We start from the raw sequence: 12,291 nt of genomic DNA, 5'->3' as shown, positions 1-12,291 counted from the left end.
TTACACCCACAAAGGGACACTCTGCCCAGCTCACCACTGCCGAAACGGGGGAGGGGAAATAACCCAGCTCATCCCCACACAAGTGGGGGAGGGGAATCCGTCCAGCTCATCCCCACGGAGCGGGGGGAGGGACACCACACCCGCCGATGCAGGGGGATCTGGCTTATCCCGCAACCGCGGGAGGAGCTGACTGACCCTAACACCGCCGAAGCGGGAGGGGTACAAAGCTGCCCTACAGCCGCACGAAGCAGGAGGGAGCGCCGGCAGAATTTAGGTCTCAATCCAACCCCGAAAAACGGAGGGGAGAGGAATGCAGCAGCTCACTGTAACATAAAATCGTCTCAACTCCTGAAGAATCCAACTGAAAAAACTTGAACACGAAGTCCTCCTGAACAGGAACTGAAGACTAAACTTGAACCTGAAATGCAACCAGAATAAAAACAGTACAGATATCTGGGAGGGGCTATGGATTGATCAGCTATGATTAATGGAAAGAAAATTATCAGGTATGATACATAATTTTACCTTCCATATCATCATGCTGATCAATCCATAGACAGGTGGGATGTACCGAAGCAGTACTCACCCAGGGCGGGACATAGAAATCCCTGACCGCAACACTGAAGCTCCAAACCGGGCCTCCGCCCGAGCAGCCACAGTCAAGCGGTAATGCCTGGAGAAGGTATGGGCCGATGCCCAAGTTGCCGCCTTGCAAATCTCCTCCAAGGAGACGGACCCGGCCTCTGCCATCGAGGCCGCCTGAGCTCTAGTGGAGTGAGCCTTCAGCCGGATAGGCGGCACCTTCCCCGCGGCCACATAAGCCGCTGCAATGGCTTCCTTGACCCATCTTGCCACTGTAGGCTTAGCAGCCTGCAGACCCCTACGAGGACCTGCAAACAGGACAAACAGATGATCCGACTTCCGGAAATCATTGGTCACTTCCAAGTATCTGATGATGACTCGTCTCACATCTAGATATTTGAGAGCAGAGTACTCCTCTGGATAGTCCTCCCTACGAAAGGATGAGAGACAGAGCTGCTGATTCACATGGAAGCGAGAAACAATCTTGGGCAGGAAGGAAGGCACTGTGCGAATAGACACTCCTGCCTCAGTGAACTGCAGAAAGGGCTCTCGACAAGATAGCGCCTGGAGCTCGGAAATTCTTCTGGCTGAAGTGATAGCCACCAAAAAGACTGCTTTCAACGTCAGGTCTTTCAGAGATGCCCTCGACAAGGGTTCAAAAGGCAGCTTCTGCAAGGCTCTTAGCACCAGATTGAGATTCCACGCAGGTACCACTGAGTGCAGCGGAGGGCGCAGGTGATTAACTCCCTTGAGAAAGCGCACCACATCTGGCTGCGAAGCCAGGGAAGCACCCTTCAGGCGGCCCGTGAAGCAAGCCAGAGCCGCTACCTGGACTTTAAGGGAACTGAGCGACAGGCCTTTCTCCAGACCTTCTTGCAGGAACGCCAACACTGAAGAAATTGGAGCAGTGAAGGGAGAAAGAGAGCCTGCCTCACACCACGATGCAAAGGTACGCCAAACCCTAGCGTAAGCAGTAGAAGTAGAGCGCTTCCTCGCTCTCAGCATAATGGCGATGACCTTGTCTGAGAAGCCCTTCTTCCTCAGACGCTGCCGCTCAATAGCCAGGCCATAAGACCAAATGGGGAGGGATCCTCCATCACCACGGGACCCTGATGCAACAGGCCCTGCTCCGCTGTCAGCCGCAGAGGGCCGTCCACTGAGAGCCTGATCAAGTCCACATACCAGGGACGTCTGGGCCAGTCCGGACCCACCAGGATTACCCAGCCCGGATGCTTTGCCACCCGGTCTAGCACCCTGCCCAACATGGGCCAGGGCGGGAACACATAGAGAAGCTCCTGTGCCGGCCACTGTTGGAGAAGAGCATCTACTCCCAGAGATCGAGGGTCCCGTCCTCTGCTGAAAAAGCGCGGCACTTGGCAATTGGCCGATGACGCCATCAGATCTAGGCTTGGCTTGCCCCAGCGCTTCGTGATGTCCAAGAACGCCTGAGCCGATAACTGCCACTCTCCGGGATCCAAGGTATGGCGACTGAGAAAGTCCGCCTTGACATTCATGACTCCGGCAATGTGGGCCGCCGACAGCTGTTCCAGGTTCGCTTCCGCCCACTGGCATAGATTCATGGCCTCCTTGGCTAAAGGGGCGCTCTTGGTACCTCCCTGGCGATTGACATAGGCCACAGCCGTGGCATTGTCCAACAGGACCCGTACTGGCTTCAACGCCAGTACCGGGAGAAACTCCAAAAGCGCCAACCGAATGGCTCTGAGTTCCAGGAGGTTGATAGACCACTTTGCCTCTGCAGGAGACCAGAGCCCCTGCGCTGTCCTTCCCAAGCAGTGGGCTCCCCAGCCCATCAAAGAGGCGTCCGTCGTGACGACAACCCACTCCGGGGTCAAAAGAGGCATCCCTGCGGATAACTTGTCTGTCCTCAGCCACCAGCTTAGCACCTTGCGCACCGCTAGGTCCAAGGGAAGGGGCACAGCGTAATCCTCCGACACTGGAGTCCAGCGCTGCAGCAGAGAGAGTTGTAGTGGTCTCATATGAGCCCTGGCCCAGGGCACTACTTCCATCGTGGCTGTCATAGAGCCCAACATCTGCACATAGTCCCAAGCCCGAAGAGGAGAGGCTACTAGGAACTGGTCCACCTGAGCCTGAAGCTTGACAATCCGATTGTCCGGCAGGAACACTCTGCCCACTTGGGTGTCGAAACGAACTCCCAGATATTCCAGGGACTGAGTCGGGCGCAGCTGGCTTTTCTCCCAGTTGATGATCCACCCCAGGGAGCTCAAAAGAGCAATCACCCGGTCTACAGCTCTTCCACACTCTGCATAAGAGGGGGCTCGGATCAACCAGTCATCCAGATAAGGATGGACTTGTACTCCTTCCTTTCGGAGGAAGGCCGCGATGACCACCATTATTTTGGAGAAGGTCCGCGGAGCAGTAGCCAACTCGAACGGGAGGGCTCTGAACTGGAAGTGTCTGCCCAGGACTGCAAAACGCAGAAAGCGTTGATGAGGAGGCCAGATGGGAATATGCAAGTAAGCTTCCTTGATGTCCAAGGATGCCAGGAACTCCCCTGCCTTCACTGCTGCTATAACAGAGCGGAGAGTCTCCATTCGGAAGTGCCGAACTTTCAAGGCCCGATTGACCCCTTTGAGGTCAAGGATAGGCCATACCGAACCTCCTTTCTTTGGTACCACAAAGTAAATGGAGTAACGTCCCTTGCCAAGCTGATCTTCTGGCACCGGAACGACCGCACCCAGGCGGATCAGATTGTCCAAAGTCTGCTGCACTGCCACAGCTTTGACCGGAGACTTGCAGGGAGAGTGCACAAACCCGTCTCTTAAGGGTCGGCAGAACTCTAGCTTGTAGCCATCTCTGATGACTTCCAGCACCCAAGCGTCTGAAGTTACCCTGGTCCACTCGCCCAGAAACGAGGACAGGCGTCCTCCAATCTGCACTGGGCCACGGACCAGGGCCCCGTCATTGGGTACGAGACCCTGGGGGAGTACCGGAGGACGCACCTCCGGGACGGCGGTTTCTGCGAAAGGAATGCTGCTTGGGGGAGAAGTTCCTCTTGAAAGAAGAGGGGGCAGAGGAGCCCGACTTGCCCGGGCGATACCGACGGGCTTCCTGAAACCGTCCTTTGGAGGAACCGGGGCGAGCACCACTGGCCCGAGCCCTGACCTCTGGTAACCTCTTGCCCTTAGACGTGCCGAGATCGGTCACAATTTTGTCCAGCTCGACCCCAAAGAGCAGCTTGCCTTTAAAAGGCAACTTAGCCAGGCGAGACTTAAAGAGGCGTGGTCCGCAGACCAATGCTTCAGCCAAAGCCAACGCCGCGCAGAGACTGTCTGAGCCATACCTTTAGCTGAGGCTCTCAAGACATCATACAGCAAGTCTGCCAAATAAGCCAAGCCCGATTCCAGGGCCGGCCAATCAGCTCTCAAAGAAGGATCCGAGGGGGAAGCCCGCTGCACAATCATCAGGCACGCCCTGGCCACATAGGAGCCGCAAACTGAGGCCTACAAACTTAAAGCAGCCGCCTCGAAGGACGACCTTAAGGCCGCCTCCAATCTTCTGTCTTGGGCGTCCTTTAGGGCCGTGCCACCTTCCACCGGCAATGCTGTTTTCTTAGTCACCGCAGTGAATAAAGAATCCACGGTAGGCCAAAGAAAGGCCTCCCATTCACCTTCAGGCAGAGGATAGAGCCCTAGCCACTTTGAGGCTCGCTTCTGGGACATCCCATTGAGCCGAAATCAAGGTGCGCATGGCCTCATGCACGTGGAAGGTTCTAGGCGGGCGCTTCGTCCCCAGCATAATGGCGGAGCCAACAGAGGCTGAGGGAGAGATGTCCTCCGGAGAGGAAATCTTCAAAATGCTCATGGCCTGCACTAACAGGTTGGGCAAATCCTCTGAGCGAAAGATCCGCGCTGCAGAGGGGTCATCCGCTCCATCCGAGCGGGAATCCGTCTCCTCCAAGGAATCCCCAAAGGACCGTTGGGAGAACTCAGATACGCTGCCCTCATCTACATCAGAGGAGACAGAGTCCTCTAGGGCCTGGAAATCCACCCGAGGGCGTTTGCTTCCGGAGGCCTCAACCCCTTTATCAGACAGGGGGCAGGTGCACGTTTTGCATAAGAAAAGCCTGATGCAGCAGCAAAATGAACTCAGGGGAGAATCCCCTCGAACTGTGCACTTCTGCAGCTTGGGCCACAGCCCTAGCCGCACCCTCAACCGGCGCTCGCAAGAGCGGGGGAGAAACGTGCTGCGCATACAAAATGGCGTCAGGCGCGAAACTCCGAGAAGGAGCCACGCGGGAAGAACGGCGCTTAACTTTGGCCGCTTTCTTACCGTCGCCCGAATCAAGGGCGACCATAGTATTAACGTCTCCCAGCTCGAGGGCAGCCCAAGAAGAAGCCGTCCGAGCAGAGTGGCTGGCCAACATGGAGTGGGCGAGCAGCGGGGGATTGGTGCTTATGGCGGGAAAAACCGCCGCACCGGAGGAAGAACCGGGACACTGACCGGACTCCATACTGATGCTCAACAAAGGCGATTCAGGCTTTGAAACCCCCGCATCCCCGCTAGACGCACACACGCGGTCCGGGAAGCGAATCTTCGCGCCCTCGCCCTCCGACGCCATAAGCCACGTGGAGACCGAACGGGGAACCCCCTGCCCGCTATAAAAAGGTAAAATTACCTGCTTCTCGCTCCGAACTGTAACGAACTGGTGTCCCAGTGAGCAGCTGCAATAAACGTTGATATAAACGTTGAAATAAACGTCCTTAAAGGACGTCCAAATTTTTTTTTTTTTAAACGGAGCCAGCGGGAGGTGGGAGAAAAGGAGGGACCTGGCACCACCAGGTTTGCACTTGCTCAAGAAGAGCCCTCAACCCCAGGTACTCAACAAAACCTAAAGATTAGGCTTGGAGACCTAGCCACAGCTGCTGCTGTGTGTGACCACCACCTGCTGAGATAGAGAACATATTGAGGAGTTTCCGGCAGCACATGACCACATATAGGGAGGCAAAAGGATTGCTCTCTATTCCACCTGCTGGTAGATGGACACAACCCACCAGTCTATGGATTGATCAGCATGATGATATGGAAAGGGGTCCGTTTACCAAATTTTAAGAGGGATTTTTTTAACCCAATTGTTTTCGCCTCCTCCTTTAGTCTTCCAAGGATCCTACAGCATGAGCCATCTTTCAAACTATGTGGGGATTGTTCCTCTATTTTATAACCCTTTCCAACTCACTTTATCCAGTCATCACAGTGATTAGTCTTCAGCCAGCAATCATGCAGCAAAGCTCCTACAACCGTTAGATGTCCCCATTGGGCAGTAATGGTCTCCCTTCCTCCTCCTATTTTCATTGATGTGAACACTACATCCATGGCATCCCCTGCTGGATCTAATTCCTGGGGAATGGAAGACTTCACCTAGGAATTAAATCTGGGTCCCTCTGCACGGCAGTTCACATAGCATGTTTCCTGTCTTTGGAGCCTGTTTTATCAAACTGTGATGTTATATTGCACATAGGTAATAGGTGACACTGAGATTAATTGAACCTATTAAATAATAACACAGTGTCCTCCTTTGCTAAATAGACCCCAAAGATGTGAAAACATGTTCCCAATCTACAGCACACTCAGCCATTGCATCTGTTTTCTATTGGAACATCAAGTAGTTTTGATACTTGAGTCCATTTAATACACCTGAAATCTCCAGCAAAATCAGAGCTCAGTTTGTCTTTGAATGCTATGTCAGCATCACATGTTGGCCTGTGGCTTCCTCTTTCCTTTCCATTGGCTCTCTCACTATTTAGGCGGAAGACCATTCTGATGCCCTGGTCCTTCGGCTGTACGAGGCCCATGGCAGCACTGTCGATACCTGGCTTTGTAGCTCACTTCCTGTGAAAGAAGCTATCCTGTGAGTAGTGTTTAGACTTCTTTCTCTTTGGCAAAAGTAGTTGGAGGCCATTCTGGTTTCTCTTAGGTGCATGTTTTATTTTAAAACAGTATGCTATTTCATATCCTACAAATGATTTGGATGTGAAGATCAGCACAGACTCCACTCTAAATTACCAAGTTTTTTTTTTTTTTTTTTTTAATATATATAGATAGATAGATATTGATCTGTATCTATCTATCTATAGATATATATATCTATATAGATAGATATATCGATAGATAGATATAATATCTATCTATATATATATAATCTATATCTATCGATATATATATAATCTATATCTATCTATAGATAGATATATCGATAGAGATATTATATATATCTATATAATCTATCTATATCTATAGATATATATAGATAGATAGATCTATCTATCTATCTATAGATCTATCTATCTACTACTACTACTACTACTATTTGACATTTCTAAAGCGCTACTAGGGTTACGCAGCGCTGTACAATATAACATAGGACAGTCCCTGCTCGAAGAGCTTACAATGTAATGGACAAATGTACAGACAATCAAGTAGTGGCAGTCAAATTGGGGCAGTCTAAGGTTAGGTGCCGAAGATATAGATATATATAGATATATATATATATAGATATATATATATATATATAGATATATATAGATATATATATATATATAGATATATATATAGATATAGATATATATATATATAGAGAGAGAGAGAGAGAGAGAGAGAGAGAGAGAGAGAGAGAGAGAAGACATTCAACATTTTATAAAACAGATGTATGCTATGCTGGAGTTTGTACTAACAAGCAGATGATTTGACTATCTTCCCTAATTTTTCCTGTCACAGTTGTAACCTCTTGGAACAGCCTGATCGTAGCCAAAGCCTGCTCATGACCAAGGCTGGAGTGAGACTTTCCTTTACGCCATTCCATGTGCTGACTCTCATGCTTGTCCTGCAGCACCCAGATCTGGATCAACAGCCTATAGAGACATTGTAGCTTATGCCAGCTGCAAAAATGAAAATTAAGGTGTAGGGGAGAACAGAACGCTGTGTGTTAGGATGCCCATGACAAAAAAAAGGGGGGGACCTACAGGTCCATGAGCATAGAATCGCAGAAGTATAGTTTATGTTCAAAACAAATGACCTGAGAATAAAATGTAATAAGAAAGCCAATATTTCTTAGCATGTGTGACAGAGCGGTACAAAGCACAGGTGCCTTTTTTTGTGATTCAGATCTCTTTATTGAATATTAGTAAAGAAAGAAAGATTAACAGGAACTGTAACAATATGAGCACACAAATGTACAAACAAGTACCAAAGTTATCATAAAAGTCCTCTCATGCACCAGATAGTGATCAAGTGTCTCCCATGATATCGATGTTCCCTAGTATTAATCTATTTTCAAAACAGACTCAGTTCCACCATGAACTCACCTAAACAACAAAATTATTTTTCCAATGATTAATTTTATAGCAATAGAAATTAAAAAAGGTATGATTTCTATTTAATGTTGCTTGTATTTAGTTATTTAGATAGGATGTTGATAAATTTGAATGAACGACTTAGTTCTTTCCATAGTTCCTTTCCTATTTTTGAATTTGTAAACCACAATGAATACACATAGGTAGTATGATATAACAAGAAGCATACAGGAATTACCAAGTTACTAATTTAAAGGCAAAAATCAGTGTTGCGATGTAAAATATCCTGTTTTTTTTTATTCTCAGATATTTTTTAAAATTTATTAAGCTTTCTAATCCCACAAAGTCCTCTCCAAGCCAGACTCCCCAAGAAATAAGAGAGGAACCATTAGGATCCTACTTATTCTCAACAGAGCTATTTTTGATCTCATTATAATCTATAATTACATATGGACAATTAGCAGCTGACTGAAACTGAATCCGCAGCTCAGTTTCAGTTGAAACTGTGGCCCCACCACCCCAGAGACCAGCCTCCCCCCATACTCTCTGCCAGAAAACATGCCTCCTCCCCACCCCCACAGTAGGCCTTGGTGGTCTAGTGGTGTGTTTGGGGCAGGAACATCCTGAATTGCTCCTGCCAGTCTGCTGTGCTGAAAAAATGGTGGTTGTTACTTCCTGCGGCAGCCATGCCTTCAGGCCAATCCCAGTTCTAAAACAGTGGCCATAACCTCCCAGCTGCCATTTTTTTTAGCACAGAGGAAGGGGGCAGGAGCAATTTGGAATGGTGGGAACATGCGTTCTGTCAAGGTGAATGGGGAGACTGGCTTGTGGCAGCAGGGGATAGGGCTGAATCCAAATCTCGGTCAGCCTCTACAGTAGATTAAGAGATATGGAACATCTACATTTATATCTCCAAACCTTTTGACCAGAAAGAATCCAACTTTTGTGGCTTCCAAACTTATTTCCATTTATGCATACAACTGACGGACTGAATAAGGGTTAATATCCACTACAGCCTTATTAAAGCCTTGACACCACCCTCCTTGTACCAGGACCTCAAAATAGTGTAGTTTAAAATTTCAACTGGTGACAGAAGAAATGCAACTTCTTTTCAGCCCTGGCAGCAAAGTCAAACTAAAAACAGCAAGACCATGGCAGTTATCACACTGTAATATTTGCCTGTCAATTATGATAAAGATTCCCTGGACAAACACGGAGGAGCTTATTTCAGTGATCATCTCATGATTTTGTCCTCATGTCCTAGGCCAGTGATGGCGAACCTTTCAGAGACCGAGTGCCCAAACAGCAACCCAAAATCTAATTACTCATCGCGAAGTGCCGGTACTCATTATGGGCGGGGTCACCACATCTGACTCCACCCCTATGATAGCCACACCCCCTTACACCAGCCATGGCGCATATAAACAGACATCATTGAAAATATTATACTAGTATAGGAGAAAAAAATAACATGATTTTCTTTCATTATAAATCATTTCTGTAAGTTATTACAGCTCCAGTATACCCAGTGCAAAATAAGACAGCAGATGTAAATTCTCAAATTGGACATATTCCAAACACTAAAATGAAAATAAAATGATTTTTTCTACCTTTGTTGTCTGGTGATTTTGTTTTTCTATCCATATTGGTCCTAGTCGCTGATTCTGCTGCTCTCTATCTGTTCTCTTAACTCCGTTTCCAGGGCTTCCTTTCCATTTATTTCTTTACTTTCCTCCTTTCTTCTTCATTTCTTTCCCTCCATCCATGTCCAGCAACCCTCCTCTCCCCTTCCAGCCACCCATGTCCAGCCACCCTCCTCTCTCCCCTGCCCTCCTCTCCAGCCACCCTCCTCTCCCCCCCTGCCCTCCCAGCGGCAGGCCTCCCTCCCACCCAGCACCAGGCCACCCACCACCAGGCCACCCACCCAAGCACCAGGCCTCTCTCCCTCCCACCCAGCACCAGGCCTCCCTCCCACCCAAGCCTCCCTCCCTCCCACCCAGCACCAGGCCATCCACCCACCCAGCACTCCCACCCAAGCACCAGGCAGCCCTCCGCCCTCCCTCCCTCCCACCCAAGCACCAGGCAGGCCTCCATCCCATCCAGCGTGCACCAGGCCACCCTCCCTCCCTCCCACCCAAGCACCAGGCCATGCACCCAACCAGCACTCCCACCCAAGCACCAGGCCTCCCACCCAAGCACCAGGCAGGACACCCACTCAAGCACCAGGCAGCCCTCCGCCCTCCCTCCCTCCCACCCACCCAAGCACCAGGCAGGCCATCCACCCACCCAGCACTCCCACCCAAGCACCAGGACACCCACTCAAGCACCAGGCAGCCCTCCCTCCCTCCCACCCAAGCACTCCCACCCAAGCACCAGGCCACACTCCCTCCCTCCCATCCGGCGTGCACCAGGGCACCCTCCCTCCCTCCCTCCCACCCGGCGTCAAGCATTCCTCCCTCCCTCCCATCCGGCACCAACCCGCCATCCCTCCCCTCCGAACCCGAAGAAATTTAAAAGTCTTCCCTTGTCCGAATAGGCGGCGTCAGCATCAGCAGTAGCAGCGAAAAGCGTGCTGCTGTTTGGCGCGTTTTCAGCCTTCCGTCTCTCAAGCTCTCTGGTCCCGCCCTAACGGGAAATGAGGGCGGGACCAGAGAGCTTGAGAGACGGAAGGCTGAAGACGCGGCTTTTCGCTGCTACTGCTGATGCTGACGCCGCCTACTCAGACAAGGGAAGACTTTTAAATTTCTTCCGGTTCGGAGGGAGGGATGGAGGAAGGAATGATTGACGCCGGGTGGGTGGGAGGGCTGAAAGTCTCGGGTGAGGCGACCGGCGGCGCGCGTGCCAGCAAAGAGGGCTCCGCGTGCCCTCTCTGGCACGCGTGCCATAGGTTCGCCATCACTGTCCTAGGCAAAAGCTTGCACCAGCCAGGGAGTGAATGGAATATGGTATGGAACACAGAGAAAGTTTTGCTAACTTGTATACCTTGCCTCGTATAGCAACTATATTCGTTGCTGAAAGGAGGGTCATTTCTGTCTTGCTAATCTTCCACTCATCAAAAATGTAACTGCCATTGAGTAGGTTGCAATAAAGCAGCTTTCATCCCTCATCTGGTGAGTCTGTTCCACAGCAATGTTTCTCAGCTGCTTCAAGGCAAGTGCTCCTTAAGTCAAACAAATTTCAATTGAGTACCCCTGAGCGCCAATCAGCAGAGATTTTGAAATGGACATTCCAAAATTGATATGTTCTAATCGTGAAATAGAAAATAAAAGTACTTTTTCTACCTTTGTTGTCTGGTCATTTTATTTAAGGTCTGGATTCTTCTTTCCTTCATCTTCTCTTCTTGTCATTTTTCCTCTCTCCTTTTCCTTTCAGCTTTCTTCAATTTATATATTTCTGCTTCTTTGTCCAGATTTAATTCATTCTTACCATCCAGTCTTCAATTTTTTTTCTTTTTACCGTGTCTACCTACAGCTTTCCAACGCTTTTCCTTATTCCAATCTCATTCCCTTTCCTTTTATTCCCCCGTCTTTCTCCAACTCTTTCCTCTTCAGCCCAGCATTACCTCTTTCTGTACCCATCCTTCCATCATGCATTTCCCCTCCTCTGCCCTCTTTCTATCTGGGGTCTTCTGCCTTCCCTCAGTATCTTCTGTTCCCTCCAGCTGCTTCTGCAGACCAGCAGCAGTGACAAAACAAAAAGCAGTCGCAAGGCTCCAGTCACCATGAGCATGGCGTTGGCTCTGCACATAAGCTGCCCCAGAACAGGAAGTTGAAGTCAGAGGGTACGGGAGACCAGTAGAGCTGACAGCACACTCAGAGGGACTGCGGCCCTGCGACTGTTCGAGGTGGTTTTGGGGGTTGTAGCAAGAAGGGAGGTGGGGGAAGGACATGGTTGAGGCTAGGGCAGCTTAGCCTCCCAAGCCTCTTATACCTGGCATCGTGTACCCCTTGCTACATTCTTGCATACCCCTTCGGGTACATGTACCCCATGTTGAGATCAGTAATTTGTGTTATCTTTTCAGTTATAATGCTTTCTGTCTGATTATTCCTTCAGTCATTTGCCTTAAATTGATCTAAGGTGAATGTTTCAGTAGTTAAAGAACAGGTGTTGTCGAGTTTCTAGTGAAGTGAAAAGTTCCCTACTCTCCCCTGTTATTGCAAGTCACACTAAATGTTTCCGAACTCAAAATGTAGCATTAGACAAAGGGAACCTGACTAAACACATAACAGTTTTAACATTATTACTTCATTTATTTAAGGAATAAAGTTATCCAACACTTTTCGCACGTTTAATAAAGACAGACTAAGAAAAAGGTTAGTAAAAACAAACTTTTATTTTTTCTTGGATTACAAATCCATAGATATAAAATTTTTCAAAAATA

The 12,291-nt window shown here is 49.2% G+C and overlaps 1 protein-coding gene across 2 annotated transcripts in view; it reads left to right on the top strand.

Annotated features, from left to right (window-relative positions):
• The window catches only part of MAN2C1 (mannosidase alpha class 2C member 1), a 142,416-nt gene extending 134,419 nt beyond the window's left edge, over nt 1–7,997 (top strand). For both annotated transcript variants that reach the window (XM_030186778.1, XM_030186793.1), the window contains 2 exons: nt 6,366–6,469; nt 7,336–7,997. In XM_030186778.1, coding sequence (XP_030042638.1) covers nt 6,366–6,469; nt 7,336–7,486 — 255 coding nt within the window. In that variant the 3' untranslated portion in view covers nt 7,487–7,997. The remainder of the gene's footprint in view (nt 1–6,365; nt 6,470–7,335) is intronic.
• Nucleotides 7,998–12,291: the final 4,294 nt, after the last annotated feature.

The sequence above is a fragment of the Microcaecilia unicolor genome, chromosome 1 (assembly GCF_901765095.1).
Source record: "Microcaecilia unicolor chromosome 1, aMicUni1.1, whole genome shotgun sequence".
Lineage (NCBI taxonomy): Eukaryota > Metazoa > Chordata > Amphibia > Gymnophiona > Siphonopidae > Microcaecilia > Microcaecilia unicolor.
Note: the sequence above shows the minus strand (reverse complement) of the source record. Positions and strands in the feature narration are given on the sequence as shown.